This window comes from Conger conger, chromosome 12, assembly GCF_963514075.1.
Source record: "Conger conger chromosome 12, fConCon1.1, whole genome shotgun sequence".
In the NCBI taxonomy this organism is placed as follows: Eukaryota; Metazoa; Chordata; class Actinopteri; order Anguilliformes; family Congridae; genus Conger; species Conger conger.
In genome coordinates this window covers 18,106,808-18,128,044 of record NC_083771.1, presented here as the reverse complement: position 1 = coordinate 18,128,044, position 21,237 = coordinate 18,106,808, and the positions used below count along the sequence as shown (strand labels likewise).

The following is a 21,237-nucleotide window of genomic DNA, read 5'->3' as shown; positions in this document are numbered from 1 at the left end:
ACAAAGGACATCCAGCCAATAGCTGAGTGTAAATCATCATTTAACTCTTCCACTGTTAGTCCTTTGAATCTATCTGATAAATTATTTGTGCTATAATCAGGAAGGCCCTTAAAGCCTCTTAATATTCTTTCGGTATTGACATCCCTTCCGTTTTCCTTATTTTTTTTCTCTTTAGCCAGGCATTGTGCCCCTCCCCTGTAGGGTTGGGGTATTCTCAGTCAGAACTTTAACCTTGCTCCTTAAAACCCTAAATCTAAGTCCCCCGACTTCAGACTCCTCTACTGACAAGTATGGCTGCTCATTATCTCTGAACCACATACTTCTTACTACCACCTCGATGGCGTGTGCGAGGGGTTAACAATGCATTCCTTCTTAACCCATCCCCGTCAATCTCTCATCAGGGGGGCCTAGGGCCGGGTCCTCGACACAGTGCTCTACAGGCTGCGCCACCGAGACACCACACAACTTGTATTTTAACTAAGATTACAAAAACAAATGCATGTTTGCAAAAACATTATATTATTTTTCAGTCTAGTTAACTAGTTCACGTCCATATTGTTTGCATGCAAATGACAGCCAAATGACAGCCTCTTTCAAAATTAACAGTGTTAATGGCTTCGGATGAATTAACACGGGGTGATATAGCCTTGTAGTGCACGTGTGGTGCATGGAGGGACTTGTCAATGCTGTGTAAATGCATAATGGGAAATCTGACCGAGTGGTGGATATATCCCATTGCAGGCCAAGAGTGGGAAACCAAAGTCTAGATCAAAGGTAAGAGCTGGCACAGGAAACGGCATGCCAACTGTATGTCCACTGGTGATAATGACCACCTAGTCTGGTACACTAACAGCACTAAATAAAAGCTACTTAGCACTTAGTGTGCTGATTTCTGTTCGGTGCATGGACTAGATACAAACCTTAATCCCAACTAGCGTCAAAGCTGCATCACACGAGCTGAAGATTACAATTTGAGTTGGTCTTCTTTGGGATTTCAGGTTAGCGTCTTAACTTCCGTACAGTTACAGCCGCAGTCTGCTCGTGCCCAAGGCTAGCATTGAGCCGCAGCGCGGTATAGCGTGTGTTTCGCCCGCTGAAACCTGCTTCACCCCCGTTGCAGAAGCAGGCCGTGGCGGACACGTCGGCTATCGATGATCTGTCTGAGCAGCTGACGTCCGACGTGGTGCCCACCTCCCCCGCCAAGAAAAGCAGTAAAAGCTAGATCAGTAAGGTAAGAGCCTGCACATGCTCATTTAATAAGCCACTGAGGAATCAGGTGATGCTCAGTTACTATGATATCCTGGTGTTATAATTTAGTGCAAACTCAACGGAAATTTTCTATTCAGGTTTTAGCTGTAAAAGCAAAATCCAGAAAGCAGCCAATATATTAATCTGTATTGGTTAAATTCAGTATGTGCAAATGTATGGGTGTTGTAGACAATATATTACAACATTTAAAACTCAGAATGTCCGCAAACCAGTCTTTGTTCTGTGAGGGCAGTACATATCAGACCTGGATCAGATACATTGTTTGTTGTTTTGGATTCAAATACTTTTCTGTGCTCGATTGATCTTGCCTGGTGCAGTTAAGCCAACCAATAGTACCAGAAGGCAGGGTTTGTGGTTTTTGAGAGTATTTCATTGGTCTCAATACACCAGACAAGCTCAGTAAAGCGTAGAAAAACAGATGACGCTTTTGGCCCAGGTCTGGTACACATTCCTGCTTCACATTCTCAGACGTTTCCCTGGTTGTTTTCCACGCAGGTTCCACATGCCAAATACCTTCCCTACCACCTGGATGGAGAGCAGGTGTCACCATGGCGAGCTCCTCTGAAAAAACTTTTTTATTTTAAAGAGTGAAACATATAGAAGATAAAGACAAAAAACACGCTCACACACTCTGAGACACGGCTTTTCCCGCTTGAGTTCATGCATGACAGAAGATTGTGCTGCTTTGGGGTTTTTTGTTTTGTTTTGTTTTGTTTATTTCTTGCACAAGCAATCCGCAGGGTTTGACTTTATTTTCCTGGGTCCTGTAGGGGATTATGTGTGTATAGTCCATCTGGAAACTTACTGGTGGGACTGGGGAGCTGGAGCCTGTGACCAGACAACTGCCCTGGGAGGGGAGGCGGATGGGGGGTGAAGATTTCAAATTCACTCGTAGAGATCGCTGCGGTCTGGAGTCTCGGAGGTGTAGGAGGGAGGCGAAGTGTGACTCTGCCATTTGTGAGGAGCCTGTGAGCTGGGGGTTCTGGAGGAAGGCAAAGTGTGACTCTGCCATTTGTGAGGAGCCTGTGAGCTGGGGGTTCTGGTATGTGTCAAAAGGGACAAAGGACAATACTGTTTGTAGTACCTTTTGGGGAGTTTCAGACGATTGACGCCAAGAAGATAAGGGATAGATATATGGTGGGTGGATGAGCGGTTCCCGCCATGAGGGCCATTAAAACTCCTGGGAAAAGAATGTGCCTAAAATCTTATGACCCCACACCTGGTCACTTCCAGGGGGAAAGACTCCGGGCAGTACCACAGTGCCATCCTTTGGGCACTGCTGTCATTACCCCAGGGACTACTCTCTTGGATGAAAACCTCAAAACTGTTGTTGAGATGGTCAATAGACCCGGTAAAATATTGTAAACATTGCCCATGTGATCCTTGTTGTATTGCATTATGCCCATTGTAGTAATAACATGAATTACATGTAAAATGGATACACAGGAGGGAGGTTTCATGATAACTGCACCATAACAAAACATTAGGATAATCTGTTTGGTATGGATGTGATCCAGTAAAATCAAGGAATCAGATGAGATACATTTCATACCAAATGGATTTTAATAAAACATAGTTTCAATAACTCAAGGGAAAACCTACACGTCCTCTCTTGGTAATCATCTCATTTTCCCTACGCAACAACCCCCAACGGTGGGGGTCTAAATTCCAGATTTGACAACCCCACCAGGCTAATTTATGGCACTGCCGCCTGGATCAAACACATGATTTGGCATAAAAGCCAGGGAGACAAGCCTATCAGGGAAGATCGCACTCGACTTCCCACACTGTGCATACTTTGTATATGTGTGTAGCGAAAGCAGGCTGGGTAAGACTATTTCACTCTATTCTTTTTATTTTCAATTTGTCTATTCGTAATTGACTGTGTTATTCTAGGCTAACTGCAAATAAATTATTTTGTTTGTAACTTGCGTGATCTCCATGACTCCAATTCATCTTGTACCTTTTCAGCCTAAATTACAACTGAATATTAAGGGGGACAATGGGGACCAAAGACTGACCGATCGGCAGCTTGGTACAGGTGTGATAGTTCTAAGCTGTGAGGCCAGCAAGTTTCTGCCAACGTAAAGGGTCGGTTAGGCACGGCTCTTGTGGTTTGACGCGAAGGGAACCCCTGGGCGTTACGGCGCTGGTTCCTGTCAAATTAGCTCTAAGGAGCCCAGTTAATGCTACGCCGACCTGGGCTCGCAACTATCATGGCAGTTTTGCATGTATTGTGTTGACTGGACCCTCAGCCTCTGAGTTCTACACCGAACTGAGATATTCAGCAATAATGTTAATCGCGAGAACATATATTGAGTAATAGTGGCGCAGGTACGAGTCGAGTGTAATCACTCCCGAGGTTCGCGTAAATTTCAAACCCAAATTTCTAAATTATATATCTTAAATGGAGTCAGATAAACGAGTGGAACGATAGTAACCACTAAGCTTTAATACGGCCCCGTTTACGAACGGAGAATATTAGGAATTTTACTGATCTGTTTCAGGCCAGCTGTAAGCGGGATATGGGGCAGGTCAATCCATATCCGACCCGTGATAACGGACCCAGTATATTCCTAAACATAATTGTGCTCTGTCCGTGTGCGGAGGATGATAATTAAAATCTCTCATTCACTTCAACAGCCAGGGAAAAACTCGTCGTCCCTTCACCTCCAGCTATTCCCTCATTGGTCTAGCTGTGCGGGTTCTACAGAGGGAAGAAACTGTCGGGTGTTTTAGGGTGTCCTGGTCCTGGTGGCAAAATTCTGTGCGAAATTCACCGATCTTGAGGAGCAGTTGAAAATATTTGAAATTTGTTTAGCATACTCCCTGAAACGCATTCGATAGGTCTACAGTACATATAAACTTCCTACTATGCACATAAAGACACCAGTGTACAGCACCGTGTGTACAGGTAGTAAATGAGTTTATCTTGACATGTATCTTTTGAATCTTGCTAATCATTTTTATTCCTTTTCATTCTTTCACATAATATTAAAAAGGATCTACTGATTTACCCCAATAGGGTTTTAGATGCATGTCTTCATTTCTAAGTGCACTTAACTGAAACGACAATCCCTGGGTGTAGCCTACTGTGCAGATAAGATCTTCAGTTTGGGTGAAACTTGCCTATAACTGTTTAATGTTACATAGCCTACATAGCCATAGTCTTATCAAGTTTTGTTTGTCCACTAGGCAAGAGCCAATAATAGCCATTTTAAGGAAAGGATTCAAATCCAAGTTTGTTCACATACCTGCTTGCTGAAATGGCAACATTACGGTTATGGGTCTTCGGTTAATGTTTGTTCTTTCTCAAGAAGAGATGTTGTGCCATGGTTATCAAAGTTATAGTTTTTTTTTTTTGCTATGTTGGCTATGTTTTTTGAGAATATATTTGTTGAGACAAATATCTTTAATACAAATAATAGACATCTCAAGTATAATATAAAATAACAAGCATGCCCCTGCTGGGATTCCATAAAGGGTTTAGAAGGGCTAAATATTACAAGTCTTTTAGAACTTGAAAAAGTAAATGTGTGTATGTGGTATTATTTAATGGATTACAGCAAACATGGAGGAATGTCATAAAGGACCTAATGTTTACCATTTATTATATGGAATGCCAAGCAAAAAAAAAAAAATGTTGAATATGAATATCCATCCATCCATCCATTATCTTAACCCGCTTATCCTGAACAGGGTCGCAGGGGGGCTGGAGCCTATCCCAGCATACATTGGGCGAAAGGCAGGAATACACCCTGGACAGGTCGCCAGTCCATCGCAAGAATATGAATATGGAATATGAATAAATGTTAAGGGAGTGGGTCTGTGTATGTATCAATTAGCCTACAGGAATGACATGTTACTTGCTTGTCCATGACTGTCAGAGCTTTTCTATGCAATGGTTTTAGATATTATGGTATATTCTCAGGGAATCTCACAAAATGAAAGTAGCCATTTCAAATGAAGGCTAGGCTATTATGTAACAATTACACTAAAAGTTGCTTTCTCAGGCCCTGTACACGCTTGTGGTTTTAGTTTTTAAATGTGTCTGAAATGTTTTAGGCTTCGTACACACTAGCAGTTGTCATTTCAAAACATTGAGAGGTTTTGCTACCTTCATCTGACTACACATTACTCAAATACATTTGGTTTTCAAAACCGAATACGCTCCATATTTCCTTGATGGTGGGTTCGATCTTTTTGCGTTAGCTATATAACGTTTACAGTTGACAAAAATGAAATTAGCAACATGGATAGATTTATCGCTTTCCAATTGTGATGCCCTCAGTCCAAATTGAACTACGATTGGCAGCCATAATATCGAAATAAGATATGATTATTACATTCAAATAAAATATTAAACTGTCAAAATGTGAAGTAATGACAGTTATTTATAATGCAAAGAAATTATTCCACAGGTAGGCCTAGGTTTTGACAACCGATCCTGTAAGCTACATGGCTAAAATCAGTCTAGGGTTTTCAAAGTATTTCCAGTCCCAAGTGGTTTTCAATGAAAATGTTTTCACAACACCTGATAGTATGAATTTGGCAGTTTCAATATTCTGAAACGGGTTTCGAAATGGGTTTTAGCCGAATGTGCGTGTGCTAGGCCTAAATTAACTACACTCCCAGTTAACTGTCAAGAACTCTAAAGGCCATAGTACTGTCATGTGGGAAAAGTGCTTTACCAGAAAGTGCCTTATTTCATTTTGTAAAACATTTTTAATATATTTAATCATTGCCTCTGGGTCTTTTGCTCTCAATCTTAGTCACAAAACAAAAGTGTTGTATAAAAAGACTTCAAGAATAAAAGGAACATAGTTTTGCTGCGTCTTTTGTTATTTGTAAATGGGGTCTATAATGTTGCCATTCCATTTTTAGCCACGAGGGAGAAGCATAGCTTTTGAGGTAAATAATGAATTCTTCATTCTACAGCTAGACAGCCCTGTGACCGTGACACTGAGGTGAGTGCAATGGGGCTCTATTGTATGTGATCCTACAGCTCTCCTACAGCTACAGTGCAGAGCCAAATCAAGAAAAATATGTCTTCCGAATACTATGGAGCTTTGGTAGTGGTTCTTCCAGACTTTTTTGTTTGCCTGGATCTGTGACAGCTGACTCTGTGTGCCGTACAAACTAAACGGAAGTGATTGAAACATAGCCTGTATGACCAATCTTTATGTAACATATATATAGATATGTTTTTTTGGGGTGTGTGTGTGTGTATGTATAAAAGAACACATTTGACATTTCCAGACATTTTTGTATTTAATTTAAAAAAGTAACATATAACTGTAAGCAATTGACTACTTTTTACATAAAAACTTGATCAAAGCAGTCTGAGCTCAGAAGCGTGTACCCAACCAGTCTGCAGAAGAACTGCGGCAAGTTCTCCAGCATGCTTGGAACAACCTCCCTGCTGATTGTCTTAGCCAACGCTGTCCTGCAGTTCTATATCTCAGAGAAGTGATCCGGTTTTAACGCCGAAGGGTGGTCACAAAAATCTTATCTGTACGGAATGTTATACAGGTGCCTAAGACTTTTGCACAGCCCTGTAAGAGTAATTTAAACACTAGTGATTAAGTTAACTTAACTAAGTTAAGCAACCGTTAAGTCTCGGGTAATAGGATGTGTACCTTTTATCCTCTTGTAATTATATAAGAAAAAGTCAGAAACTCACAAAGACAACCTGTCACTTTGTGACAACCAACCCCATTACGGGTAGGGTACTGCTTAGGTAAAAAGCACATGTCTTTGATGGACATAACCAGATACTATTTCAAATGTGTAGGGCCATTTCTTTTAGGCTATAGATTTGACATGAAAAATTACATGTGACAACCAACTCCAAAGTAAATGTGACAACCAAATGTGATCCAACAGTGCATTATTGCTAGAATTGTAGCTAGTGGCCGCATGTTGTAGTCTAACGAAAGAAAAACGGGAGGGCATCATTTTCAATATTGATAATTGTTTGAAAATGAATTATAGCATAGAAGAAAAACATCAATGAGTTGAAATTGTACTTTTTGACATGAAAAACATTGACGTATGTTTGACGTATAAAATATCTATTAACGGTTTTAAAATGTTTCCCATGCATGTGTACATAAAAGAGCATAATTGTATCTACATTCGCACAAATGTTTTGTATCACTTGTATTACATGTTGAAGCAGAATCGATGATGAAAATGAATTAACAGGTTTACAAATACAAACAAGTAGGCTACTGCATTTATGAATGATGATCCTGATTGAAAACTGATTATGGTTAATTTAGTGTAATTTACACCTGCGGAATATTAGAGAAGTATATATTTAACATTCTGGATTCACTGGCATCAGTTCAGAAATTCCGTTCTTTAGCCTATAATGATCACGGATGGTGCAGTGGGTAGCACTGCCGCCTCACAGCAAGGAGGTCCTGGGTTCGAATCCCCGTCGGCCGGGGCCTCTCTGTGCGGAGTTTGCATGTTCTCCCCGTGTCTGCGTGGGTTTCCTCCGGGTACTCCGGTTTCCTCCCACAGTCCAAAGACATGCATGTTAGGCTGATTGGAGAGTCTAAATTGCCCGTAGGTATGAGTGTGTGAGTGAATGGTGTGTGTGCCCTGCGATGGACTGGCGACCTGTCCAGGGTGTATTCCTGCCTTTCGCCCAATGTATGCTGGGATAGGCTCCAGCCCCCCTGCGACCCTGATCAGGATAAGCGGGTTCAGATAATGGATGGATGGATGGAGCCTATAATGATTATTTTTATTTTTTTTATCTTGATGGGATTCGGATGATCGTGATTTTTCGTCTGTGTGCTGACAGGCATCTGCGCAGTATCTTCTCTGGGTGTCGACGGCAGTCTGCGCGTACAGCGGAGTCATGGCGAGTGGCAGTGACGAGTCGTTTTATGCGGGACTTTTACGCGTTTCCAAGAAGCTCGATCATCAGCACTGCCAACAAACAGAAAGGAAAATAATATAAATATGGTTGTTGTTTCTACTGTAGCCTGCTTCTACAACTAGCCTACAAGCCTACTGCTAGTGTGTTTCTGCCCTTAGTCATGATGGTAAATGGTCTGCATAGCGCCTTTAAGCGCTGTACATGCGCCTTTTCTCATTCACCCATTCACACACACTCTCCACGCAAGGCACCAACCAGCTCGTCAGGAGCTCAGGGACACACCCAGGGATCAAACTGGCTACCCCCGACTGCCAGGTGACTGTTCTTACCTCCTGACCTACTGAGCCAATGTACTGAGCCAGGGGTGCTCAACTCCGGGACTGCCGGTCTGCGAGCGGGGTTTTGTTCCAACCAGGTACCTTCATTTATTTTTCTGACAGCTCTAGAAATTATGCTGGTTCACTCCTGTACTTCAGCAGAGTAAAATCTACAGGATACACTAGCAGTCTGCAGCCGTAGTTGGTGCATATACTAATATCTGATCAAGACATTATTTAGCTAATTAGATAATTAAGAGCAGAAGTTCGCACAAAATCCTGAAGCGGATTGGCACCATTTGGATCTCATTGTGTTAGATTTCATATTTGTGTCAACTGGAAGAATGTTACATTTCTCAGTTCAAACATAACCAATTTATTTATACTGTAGCCACATAAACCCACATAATGCTCATCAGCTCATGCAAAAGAGTACTAAACACAGGGCTGTATATTTATTGGACAAAAACATGCATGTTTTCAGAACATAGCCTAGTCTTCAAAGGCTAATACACATACCTGCTCTGGTTTAGACGTATCTGTCAGGCATGGCTTGTCGCACTGTCGCTGAGTTTTTTGGCCTGCGTGGGCAGTGAGAAACTTCTCATGAGATACTGTGGCGAGGCCCACTTACTGAACTAGAGCTTCATTTATTTATACAACAGTACATTACACTTTCAGATGCAGAATTAGGCCAATAACAGAAGAAGACGATTCACCTTCTTTTGTAATGGTGGGGGCATCGCTTCGTTCTTATTCCTGAAAATTAAAACCGAAAAATAATGATTAATTGTCTTTCTAATGACAGTACCATTGTGTTGGCATATACCTTTAGGGCCAAATTGTTAATGTCTTTAAAGCAGTACGATATAGAGCAATGTCAATGAAATAAGGTAGAATTACATCACACAACCAAATGGTCCAAATGTCCTATTTTAATGTCGGTACTAAAAAAATTAAAACTTTTTTTTTTTACTCACTTACTTTACTGGTGTTCTGAGAGTTAAAGGATTTCAGATTATTATTCTTCATATTTCGGTCTGGTAAATTCCTACAGTTGATAATGATGTAGGTCACAGGACCCTGACAGACCCTGACAGGGTGTGGCCCATGTAAAGCACTCACGGTTGCAGTAACAGATGGTGATGATGAGGATGAGGATCAGTAAAGCACAGCCGCCAGCCAGAGGGGCAAAAATCATCAGCTCACATTTTATCTTGGAGTCCAACACTGGAGGGGGGGAGCAAAAACAATATTTTTTGTGTCTGTGTGTGTGGGCATGCGTGTTGTGTGTTTGTGTATGTGAGTGTGTTTTGTGTGTGTCTCTGCATGTGCGTGTATGTGAGTGTGTCTGTATTCGTGTGTGTTGCGTGTTTGTGTTTCTGAGTGTATGTATGTGTATGTGAGTGTGTTATGTGTGTGTGTGTGTGTGTGTGTGTGTTTGTGCATGCAAGTGTGGGTTGTGTGTGTCTCTGCATGTGTGTGTTTGTGTGTGCATGCTCCTGTGTGTGTTAGTGTGTCATATGAAATAGACAGATGAACAGTTTGTCGCCTTCAGTATCAGTCAGCTGAGAAACAGCAATATCATTGCTGAAATATCATATGAAATTAAAGATCCATCCATATATCTATCTATCTGTCAATATATCTGTCTGACTATCGATCTATCTATCCATCCATCTATATATCCATTCATTGTGTGAAGAGTGCAGTCGCATAACAGTGCAGTAGAGCAGAAGCACATGCAGCAGTACACTGTGTGGATCTATACCAGGGGTCACCAACCATGTTCCTGGAGCTCTACTGTCCTGTTGGTTTTCACTCCAACCTCAGCAAAGTACACCTCATTCAACAGCTAAAGATCCTGTTGAGCTGCTAATTAATAGAATCAGGTGTGCCAAACTTGGGTTGCAATGAAAACCTACAGGATGGTAGATCTCCAGGAACAGGGTTGGTGACCACTGATCTATACAGTGGTGAAGTGGAGCCCTACCCTTGATGTCCATGGGTCGTTTGCAGGTGCAGGGGACTGAGAAGCAGGTACTGTTGCTGGGTCTGGGTCTGGGTAATGCTGGAGGTGGTGCTGTCATGGTGGTTGGTTTTGCTTCTGAAGGCAGTTCAAGGAGAAATGACCAGTAGTATTTTACATTATTTTTGTACATAAAAGGTGACAATAATTTGCTGTTTTATTATCATTGTTATTAGCAGTAGTAGTAGTAGTAAAAGTAGTAGTAATGCTGTTATAGCAAAATAATCACAATTATCATATTTATTCTCATTCAAAATATGTTAATAATAATAGTAATAATCGTAATATCAACATATTTAGTTACATTACTAATACTATTACTACAAATAATAATAATAATGATTTATTATTAAAATATAATATTTCTTATTATTTAAAATATATTGATATAATAATAATAATAATAATAATAATAATAATAATAATAATAATAATAATAATAATAATACGCATATTATAATACTGCGTATGCTATGTTATTGTTCATAATATTAATGTGAATAATAATATTATTTGTATTGAATTACGAACGATACTGACCTGGAACTCCATCGATGTGAGTTGCCTTCCCGAAGTTTAAGATATTATTGTTGAATGAACTACAGTAGTAAGTCCCGCTGTCTCGTGCCTTTTGGAACTCTATCAGAGTTAAGGTGTTCTGCCTGATCCGTTCAGTGCTGAAAAGTGTGGGATATGCATTCTTTTTTTCCTCACCAGTTCTAGTGAATGTTCCTAAGAAGTCAATTTTATCCTCCCGTACTCGGAACCAAGTTATCACAGAGCCCTTGATCGGTGGATCACAGTTTATAGGCACTTTTTCTTTTTCTTTATAAAATGTAACTTTCGGCGCTTGATGTGTATCTGAAAACAAGAAATAATTTTATGTTAGTTTGCATAATGAGCTTACGAAATTAAGTTATAACGGACCATATTTGAAGATGTAGCATATGTGAATTAATTTAGCCTACAACTGTATTACTTCAAGGCGAGCCAGAAAAAATAAAGGACAGGCATTTTTTACAGTACCCCTAATAGTTTAGGCTATAGTTTATATCACAGACTATAACTATGATTTGAATGTGCATTTCTAATAATGTTTTGTTTGTTTGTGGGGGTTGTTGTTACAAAGACAGCGACACAGTGCTTCTTTGGGCAAATCAACTCCTGGGCATAGGCTACTGTATGTTCATGTTGGTAATCTGGTAGCATACCGTTTGTGCTTCCAAATTTTTGATTTTGGGTATTCGTTTGTATGAAAGTGAGCTACCTGTGAATTGTTTGATCACATGTCGTGTTTAGCCTATTGCATATAAACACCTGATATTAACTAATTAAAATACAATTATTAAAAAATATATAAAGATTGCATACTCACACTGAAAGATCACCAGAAGGATAAATACCCGCTCAAATTGCAACATTTTCTTTCCGTGTGAGCATGAGATATGTCCTCCTTAAAGTGATGTTGAGAGTCTCTCTCTCACTCTCTTTCTTTCTCTCTCCCCTTAGTATGTGTTAGTGTATGAGAGCTAAGGTTCAGGGCCAGCTGAGTGAGGGGAATTTTTTCTTTGCTCAACTCTTGGTATCGCAGAGCTTTGTATTGATATGAGTGGGGGTCACTATGTTTTAAGTGCTTCAAAAATTTGATCGCCCTTTTTTGTATTTTGATGAGTAGTGGGTAGACTATTGGCCTAATTCTGCATGCATTATTTGTTGGGTTTCTATGTAACTTCAAGATTCTGCATGCAGGGTTTCAATTGGATGTTTGTCCAATTTGCCAAATTCTACGACTGCTGAGTGGACCCCACACCTCACTGCCATAAAGAGCAATTGGTTCAATTATAGCTTCAAATAATTTAAACCAAATTCTAATTGGAAGCTCTGTAATGAATAGAAGACTCCCATAGTTCATTCACTGCATTTTTGAAGTTTCCCGTTGAACTGAGTTTGATCCTAAATAATTGTAATTGGATGAATGTTCAATAAAATGTGTTGCTAATATAAATCTCTCTCTCTCTACTATACTAGCCATTTTTTACAATTTGAGAAAAGTCAGCGGTAGCCTTTTTATCAAGCGGTGTGTGTTCATGCCTTTTGCAAATAAATACGCTGCTTTGATTGGTAGTGAGGTGTGTTGACACGTAAAAATAATCATATAAAAGCATACATTACCAAATGTAACATTTTTCTAGGCCATTATAAAAAATATCCAATATAGTCTATAATAAACACGAGGTGGGCTGTACTTTTATATCGTAGTACTTCACGATTTAGGCCGCACTCACTCGGCTAGTGAATTACTCGTGTTTACTGGAGGTTTAGCCTATGCACCAGCCTATGCTGGTGCTTTTTCATGTTTCCTTAATTTATTTATTGATTTGACTGAGAGATGAAATCACTATTCATTGTGACAGCTGGAGCACTGAAAGAAAGCCGATTAACAAAATCTAAAAAAGATTCAATATTTAAATACCAAATAAAGACTCACACACATCATGACACATTCTACTGGAATTATCCTACAATTCAATAAGGGCCCACTTTTACTGTCGTGCGAAATAAACAATTATAGCTACAGGCTATACAGCAAATCAACCAACTGAAAGATTCCGCATTAAAAAATTCCGACTACATCTAAGAGGGGTAGTACATAATCTATGCGTCTCCTACATTGCAGCTTTCATCCTGACCACATCCTCAAGAAAAGTCTCACTTAAACGCAAAATTAAAACGAGTGTAACTGCACGAATCTTGCAGAGCATCCCGTGCGCAGCACGGGGTGGTCTGCATGCGCTCGCAGGACTGCAGCCCACCAATCAGCTGCAAAGAAAGTTTGCTCACTAAACCACAGGCCAGGAGCGAGACCCTGGTGGGGTAAAAACAAGCTCTACTTACTGTAAATACAAATGCAGTCACCAACATTAAAGAACACATTGGATGCAAAGGAAATACAATTGACATTGAGAAATAGGTGCGAATATATTGTTTGGAATGAATATTTTACAAACATTTATTTTTTATTTAATGTAAATTTGTTTATTTAAAAAAGTATCAAATACTACAAAAGTATTTATTTGAATTTTTAGCCTGATCTGAAACTGTTAATGCAATTATTTAATCAGCCAATCGTGTGCCAGTAACTAAATGTATAAAAGCATGGAGATATGGTCAAGAGGTTCAGCTGTTTTTATTTATGCAAAAATATATGCAAAGTAAACATTTAAATAAGAATTTCTTGATTATCAGTGATTTATCATGGTATCGATCTGTTATCGATATTGAGCTACGGTGTCGGTGTCAAAATTTTGGTATTGGGACAACTGTTTTACATACAATTTTACACTGAGCTCCACTATACAAATCACTGCTCAGGCATGCAGATGACCATTTTACTTCAGGAAATGCTTTCAAATTCAATTCAGGAAACAGAGAAAGAGAATCGGTGTTTTTCCATTTATGAAGTAAACTACAGACAAAAATAAATACATTCTTAGAAAATCAAATCTATATTAAAAACTACAGAAATTTTAATTTTACTGTGACAGTAAAGAAAAGAGGAATGGGTGCAGGTCTTTGAAAAGGCACGTCAGAACAAAACATGTAATACACAAGCTAATACACAACCTGTCTTGCCATTACTGAACATTAAATATGAATAAAACTCGACATATGAAGACAGGCTAACATTTCAGAGTTCAATTCATGAATTATATATTTCATATTCTGCACAGCCTTTTACCACAGAGAATGAACAAGAGGAATGGCAGGCCTTAGTCTTTATTAGATGGTCACTAAGAACACACAACCCACTGTCTCTGACTACCAAAAGCACATAACAGGTCAGAGTGGGCTGACAGGAAACTGCCTCTACAAATGACAAACCTTGTACAACCAGACTTTCCACCTCAACAGGAACTCACTTTACACACTCACACACACATGCAAGCTCTCTCTCTCTCTCTCTCTCTCTCACACACACACACACACACAGACACGCACACATACACATGCCAGCTCACACATAACACAAAAAAAAAACACACACACATACACTGAAGCTAACAAACTTTTTGTGCTTATTTCTTGAAACTACCGAACTCTGAACAGAGAAGTGAGAACTGTTTGACAGTTTCAGAAACCCATTTAGTCACATAGAACCAGTTTTCTGCACCTGACCTGGCAGATACAAACACATAAATAGCATAACTCTTTAGATGCTGAAAACTGTAGCTCCCTGAGAATGGTTTCATTTGTAAGAGCAATTTCGTTCTATATATGAGTGAAAACAAGTTTCTTTTAAAATGGTCAGCAATCTGCAGAAATTTGACCTGTGTCAAAAGGGTCAAAATGACTTAAAAAGCTTTAAAATCTTTCTTTCTGCAGAAATGGGAAATGGGAAATGTTTTTTTCCTGAAAGGAGTGAACTATTTAAGGTAAACGTCAGGCTCAGGTCTCTCTACAGAGGTGGTGGTGTTTCGATGGACCCCGATGCCAGCGGATGACATCATCTCCCGTTGGAGGAGCCCTATTGGCGGGGTCAGGCAGGGTCAGGCGGGGGTCCTGGTGAACCCAGGGAACATCTCCAGGGGCAGGGGGAAGATGATGGTGGAGTTCTTCTCGGCGGCGATGGTGTTGAGGGTCTGCAGGTAGCGCAGCTGCAGTGCGGCGGGAGACTCAGCGATCACCAGAGAGGCCTCCCTCAGCGCCCGCGAGGCGTTCATCTCGCCGTACGCCGTGATCACCTGCAGGGGATCCACGCCCCCGGTTCACACTAAATACAGTCCATTTTCATCAGCTAATTCAGGTCATACGTTTGCGTGTTTTACACATCCACCCCCTTCCACTCTGGTGGCTCTGTCTCTGACAACCCAGTCCCTGCATGTGATGGGGGTGGGAAATGTTGTGGTTAATCTACCTTGCACATGAAAAAGGGGGGGGGGTATTTCACTGTTAGCCCCACCCCAGAGTGTAAAGGGGTGGGGTATTTCACAGTTAGCCCCACCCCAGAGTGTAAAGGGGTGGGGTATTTCACTGTTAGCCCCATCCCAGCATGTGAAGGGGTGGGGTATTTCACTGTTAGCCCCACCCCAGCGTGTGAAGGGGTGGGGTATTTCACTGTTAGCCCCACCCCAGCGTGTGAAGGGGTGGGGTATTTCACTGTTAGCCCCACCCCAGCGTGTGAAGGGGAGGGGTATTTCACTGTTAGCCCCACCCCAGCGTGTGAAGGGGTGGGGTATTTCGGTTAGCCCCACCCCAGCGTGTGAAGGGGTGGGGTATTTCACGGTTAGCCCCACCCCAGCGTGTGAAGGGGTGGGGTATTTCTGTTAGCCCCACCCCAGCGTGTGAAGGGGTGGGGTATTTCACTGTTAGCCCCACCCCAGCGTGTGAAGGGGTGGGGTATTTCACTGTTAGCCCCACCCCAGCGTGTGAAGGGTTGGGGTATTTCACTGTTAGCCCCACCCCAGCGTGTGAAGGGGTGGGGTATTTCTGTTAGCCCCACCCCAGCGTGTGAAGGGGTGGGGTATTTCACTGTTAGCCCCACCCCAGCGTGTGAAGAGGTGGGGTATTTCTGTTAGCCCCACCCCAGCGTGTGAAGGGGTGGGGCGTACCTTGGCTCTGGCCTCCCGGGCGGCCTCTGCCTCGGCTGCCATGGCCTTCTGGAGCTGAAGGGGCAGCTTCACGTCCTTAATCTCCACCCGCTCCACCTTGATGCCCCAGGCCTCTGACGCCATGTCCAACGACAGCTAGAGAGGGGGGGAGGGGGGAAACGTCATCTCTAGTGCTGTGCTCCTGTGCTACCCCTACTTTCCAAATAAAGGACACTTCTCATCTCATTGTAAATGGTTGCCATTTATATAGCGCCTTTATCCAAAGCGCTGTACAATTGATGCTTCTCCATTCATACTTCTCCATTCATACCATACCACCTCCATGGTAAGGTTACCTCTCACATATGGTCTGTACCTCCATGGTCATAGATAAGGTTAACTAAAACAGGTCAGGTTAACTCACGGTTAACAGACATGGTCTGTACCTCCATGGTAAGGTTAGCTCTCGGACACAGTCTGTACCTCCATGGTCACAGGTAAGGTTAACTCAAACAGGTCAGGTTAACTCACGGTTAACAGACATGGTCTGTACCTCCATGGTCAAGTTAACTCACGGTTAACAGATACAGTCTGTACCTCCATGGTCAGGGCGATCTGCTCGCGGTCAGACAGCAGCTCTGCCAGGCTCTTGGTGCCCAGGACGTTCCGCAGGGTGGTCTGTGCCAGGAGACGGGTGCCAGAGTCGGCGTTGGTGATGTTGGCAACAGCCAGAGTGGCGTTCTTCACCCGATAGTACACCACCCCCTCCACACTCACCGTGACAGAGTCCTTGGTCAGGACCTTGAATTTAACAAAATCATTAAATTAAGAGGTGTTTGTTTCTCATAGCACTATTTGACACGAAGAGTTTGATAAGGTACACTCGCTAGGTCACAGGGCTTTCCCCATTAGCAGACATTCATAACGAAGTTCAAAATTCAAGGTCAACTTTCAAAGTCGCCAAATTCAGTTTTGTTAAATATCTTGGAAAGTTAGTTGCAATCTTACCTTATAAAAATGTTAATTCCAACCAAGCATCATAACCAGTTGTCGATGAAACTAAAGACTGATGTCACTGAATTCATAGCAGTTTTTTGTAGGACAAGTTACATAAAGAATATTATGACCCAGAATTATTTGTATTTAAATTTTTTTTTTTTTTGCACAAATTTTTGAGAGCTGAATACAAAGCTAATGCCTCTCACTGACAGGCCTCACACAGCCCAGGCATGTTTACATACTGCATAGAGTATGACATATCTAAGTGTCTAAGAGTCTCCTCCCTTTACTGAGGAGTGCGATGTATGGTTTTACCTCCTGCAGGGGGATGTCGAAGGTGATAGTGCGCATGTCCACGTTGATGATGCTGTCAGTGCAGGGCAGTATGAAGAAGAGGCCTGGAGGACACAAGAGACAACTGCTTAACCGGAGAAATATCAGTAACAGCCATGCACACCGTGTAAGGTTGTTTCTGTGCAGTGTGTGTGTGTGTGTGTGTGTGTATACAACGTATTGTGAAGTAAACTGTGGTGTCATACAGTACCCGGTCCTCGAGCCCCGCCCCGTAGGACCCTCCCGAGCCGGAAGATGATGGAGCGCTCGTACTCTTTGACAGTCTGTACAAAGCGAAACACAAAACGGGTCAGCTGGGCTCCCCGACCCTGGTTCTAGAGATACTGAGGTTCTGCTGGTTCTGACGGCAGCTCAGCACTGATCACACAGATAGGCTATAACCAGGAAGGCTTTTCACAATGCAGGATTTACTGTGTTAGCTGGATAACTCTGTAAAACCCACAGAGCTGGATAACTGTGCCTTTTTACTTCAGTCCATGTTCCACCTTTGGGAGGGTTTGGGGTTTTACTCAGGGCAGTTATCCTGCTAACTCAGTAATCCTGCTTTGTGGGTTTTACTCAGTGCAGTTATCCTGCTAACTCAGTAATCCTGCTCTGTGGGTTTTACTCAGTGCAGTTATCCTGCTAACTCAGTAATCCTGCCCTGTGGGTTTTACTCAGGGCAGTTATCCAGCTAACTCAGTAATCCTAATCTGGGTTTCACTCAGGGAAAGTAATCCTGCTAACTCAGAAATCCTGCTTTGTGAAACAGGCCCAGAACTGGACGGTGATTGCAGTGTAAATAAATACCAGCAGACCATATGGCCCTGGGTTCTGCAAAAACAAATGAGGTAAAGGACCACACTACCATGAAAATGTTTTATTATTTATTTATATTTGCACTAATATAATTTTTTCTTTTTTATATATATATTGTTTTTCATGGTAACATGGTCCTTTACCTCAAATATGCCAAGACCAGGATCCCACAGTTTCCCCAAACAGCAGAGCTTCTTCCTTGATGGTGTGGGGAAATCATTAGGATCCAGACCTGGGTGAAATACATAATTGTTTTGGATTAAAATACATTTCTACACTTTACTAATCTTGTGTGGTGTATTGGAACCTATTAAATACTCTCTGCAAACCACGCCTTCTGGCCCTCTTGGTTGGCGCAGTTGCACCAGGCAAGATCACAGAAAGGTATATGAATCCAAAAGGATGAGGTATTTGCCCCAGGTGTGTTTGGATCTAAAGTGAGGTGCGGATACCTTCATGCAGGTCCAGATGGAGATGGGCAGGGTGATGATGATCAGCAGGACAGAGAGGATGATGAGGAGCCAGCCGCACACCCCAAAGCTGCTGTCCATGTTCTCGGGGTACGCAGAAACTGAAAGACCCAGGAGATCAGCCGGTGACACAGTACCCTGGAGTCTCCACAGACCCTCCTCTTCTTAGCACCTCATAAAAAATGTCCTGGTTTGGAACCTGCAGCTTTGTTGTACTCTATTTTCACAAAGACGACTGCTATCTTATTTGAACCCTGACAGAAATGCAATATGCTGAAAATTTCTAGTCAAATCACTGGTACTATCAGACACTGAAATATAGTCTATTTTAAGTACAAAGCTGTGATCTATATGCCTACTGATCAGTATATTACAAATAAATGAATAAATATACTATAAGCTATTACTACCAATTGGAGTCTGTAAAAATTCAGTAATGCAACGTCAGCTGGATGCACATGGTATTTGCAGTTGTAGGAGTAGTTAAAATCGTGATTGACTGTAGCCTGGGCAGCTAATGTCAACTGGAGTAATTTTCACTGACACTTTTTGTACTTTGATCTGGTAAGCTAACGTGGACGTCGGTAGCTATGTATTAAGTTTGCACGTACTTGACATACCGGGCATTACACAAATATAACAGTAAACTTGGATATAGTTAGTTAACTTAACAGTTAACTTAACAGTTAGTAACTAGCAAGGCAACTGTACAAAACCGCTAACGTTAGCTAACCTGTAACTAATTATCATTAACGTCAGCTAGCTAACTTAGCTATAAATGGTATAACGTTAGCTAGCGAGCAGATAACTAACTAGATGTCGCTACCTCCCCACTTGCATCCTGGTAACAAAATAAAAACTAAAATCTAAAGCATGACACGCCAAAACAAGCCTGCTTGCTACTCCAGACAAAGTTTGTAGCTAACTAACGTTAGTTACATATGGCCCTGGGCTAACTAACGTTAGCTACTTGAAGTGGCTGGAAAATGATTCCTTAACTTACTAGGTTTGCGACCGCTGCTGCTTTCATCGGACATCGTGCGGGTTGTATTATCTTCTTGGCCTTGCATGCTTTGACTGATCATGACCCCGCTGCCTGATCAAGCGCATAAGAAAGCAATCTGGCTGGATAAGTGTTATTTATACTTAGGTCGATGTAAAAGAAAACCGCTCGCTACGCTATCACACACAGTAATGTGCCACAGACCGTTTATTAACCGTTATGCCCATTTCTGTCACGAGACAGGAGACGAATTGTATAGAATAGAAAACCTGCGTCAGAACCATACAACATCAAGCCCATCTGATATGACAACATTTCAAAATCAATAGACTCCTTTAACAAAAATGCATTTTCCCGAAGGCTAAAAGGTAATTTAGTATTCTGTTAACAGGTGAACACATAAAAAAAAAAAAAAACTGTATTAATATTAAAGATTTGAATTACTTACAATAAATTATTTTTAAATAATGTTTCACTTACTTCACATATTTGAACGCTATTTCACCCTCACCAATTCTCAAGTCTCTTTGTATGTATAGAGCCATTTAAGGTTTCTTTTTACCTTAATCAATATATATTAATATACTACAATATACGTTTAATTTAATGGCATTAAAATCTATCACCTAAATCACATTAAAAAGTGAAAAAGTGTACCTGAACATAATGCATCTTCATTACATTTATTTTTTCATGTCTTTTTATGCCTTTTTATATTCTTGCTTTTTGCATTTTTAATTATCTTTGTATATGAAACATACTATATAAATAAACTTGCTTTGACTTGAATTCAGGTTTCAGGTGGGTGTCTAATGAGAAAGTGGGACATAGCCACAAGGGTATGCTGTTAACTGGCCTTCTCCTGTTTCCATTGACGTTTCCTTTCAGCCTGTGAGTCAGACTTTCCCTCCTAAACTTAGTCGTCTCTGCACAGCAGCCCACCAGGGGATCAGAGGGACATAGTCACTCACAGACTATCTATGATCTGAAATTGAGCTTGTTTCTTTTTTTTTCTTCGAAATTATAGACCATGGATTACCTCAGCGCAATGCAGTACTGAAATGTTTGCAGTACTCAACAGTTCTTGTGGGCATTATGAAGGACTGAACAACCTCATGAACCACCTGAAATGCCGCTATACAAGTAATAAACTGAATGGATCGATGAATGCATGAGAGAGAGAGACTCACTAATACGTCTTGAACTATGATGAGAGAGCAGACAGAAAGCGAGGAAGAGGAAGAGAGGAAGAGAAAGGCAGAGAGGAGAGACGCAGCGTACAGGAGAGACTGCTCTCACTGAAGTCTGTCGTATATATACTGTAGCGCATTCAGCACAGCTGTGCTACTAAAGCCATTTCCCTCTAACCATCCATCCACGCTCCCTCTCATCTCTCTCTTACTCCCTTCCTCCCTCTGTCTCTTTCTTCCTGTGGTGACAGCTGTGGTCTCCCTGTGGTCCCCGTTTGTTGCAGTACAGAAATGAGCTGCTCTGAGCTGAAAAGCCAAGATGAAG

General features: G+C 41.5%; 3 protein-coding genes across 3 annotated transcripts in view; 1 reads left to right on the top strand and 2 right to left on the bottom strand.

The window, feature by feature from the left end:
* Window positions 1-3,161, top strand: part of LOC133141968 (calpastatin-like) — a 13,547-nt gene extending 10,386 nt beyond the window's left edge. Inside the window, exons 12-14 of the mRNA XM_061262842.1 lie at window positions 742-774; window positions 1,121-1,231; window positions 1,765-3,161. Of these exons, the coding sequence (XP_061118826.1) occupies window positions 742-774; window positions 1,121-1,222 (135 nt within the window). The 3' untranslated portion in view covers window positions 1,223-1,231; window positions 1,765-3,161. The remainder of the gene's footprint in view (window positions 1-741; window positions 775-1,120; window positions 1,232-1,764) is intronic.
* Window positions 3,162-8,014: 4,853 nt separating this feature from the next.
* LOC133142274 (T-cell surface glycoprotein CD8 alpha chain-like) lies at window positions 8,015-12,081 on the bottom strand. The gene is made up of 7 exons (XM_061263395.1): window positions 11,886-12,081; window positions 11,051-11,371; window positions 10,475-10,588; window positions 9,607-9,711; window positions 9,201-9,240; window positions 9,001-9,062; window positions 8,015-8,214 (listed from the first exon to the last, which is right to left on the bottom strand). Exons 1-6 carry the CDS (start codon window positions 11,929-11,931, stop codon window positions 9,011-9,013), a joined length of 678 nt encoding a protein of 225 aa, XP_061119379.1. The 5' UTR covers window positions 11,932-12,081; the 3' UTR covers window positions 8,015-8,214; window positions 9,001-9,010.
* A 1,951-nt stretch (window positions 12,082-14,032) lies between these two features.
* LOC133142195 (stomatin-like) lies at window positions 14,033-19,993 on the bottom strand. The gene is made up of 7 exons (XM_061263263.1): window positions 19,723-19,993; window positions 18,702-18,820; window positions 17,642-17,714; window positions 17,413-17,495; window positions 16,696-16,899; window positions 16,120-16,254; window positions 14,033-15,252 (listed from the first exon to the last, which is right to left on the bottom strand). The coding sequence occupies exons 1-7, from the start codon at window positions 19,802-19,804 to the stop codon at window positions 15,058-15,060; spliced, it is 891 nt and encodes a 296-aa protein (XP_061119247.1). The 5' UTR covers window positions 19,805-19,993; the 3' UTR covers window positions 14,033-15,057.
* Between the last annotated feature and the right edge of the window lie 1,244 nt (window positions 19,994-21,237).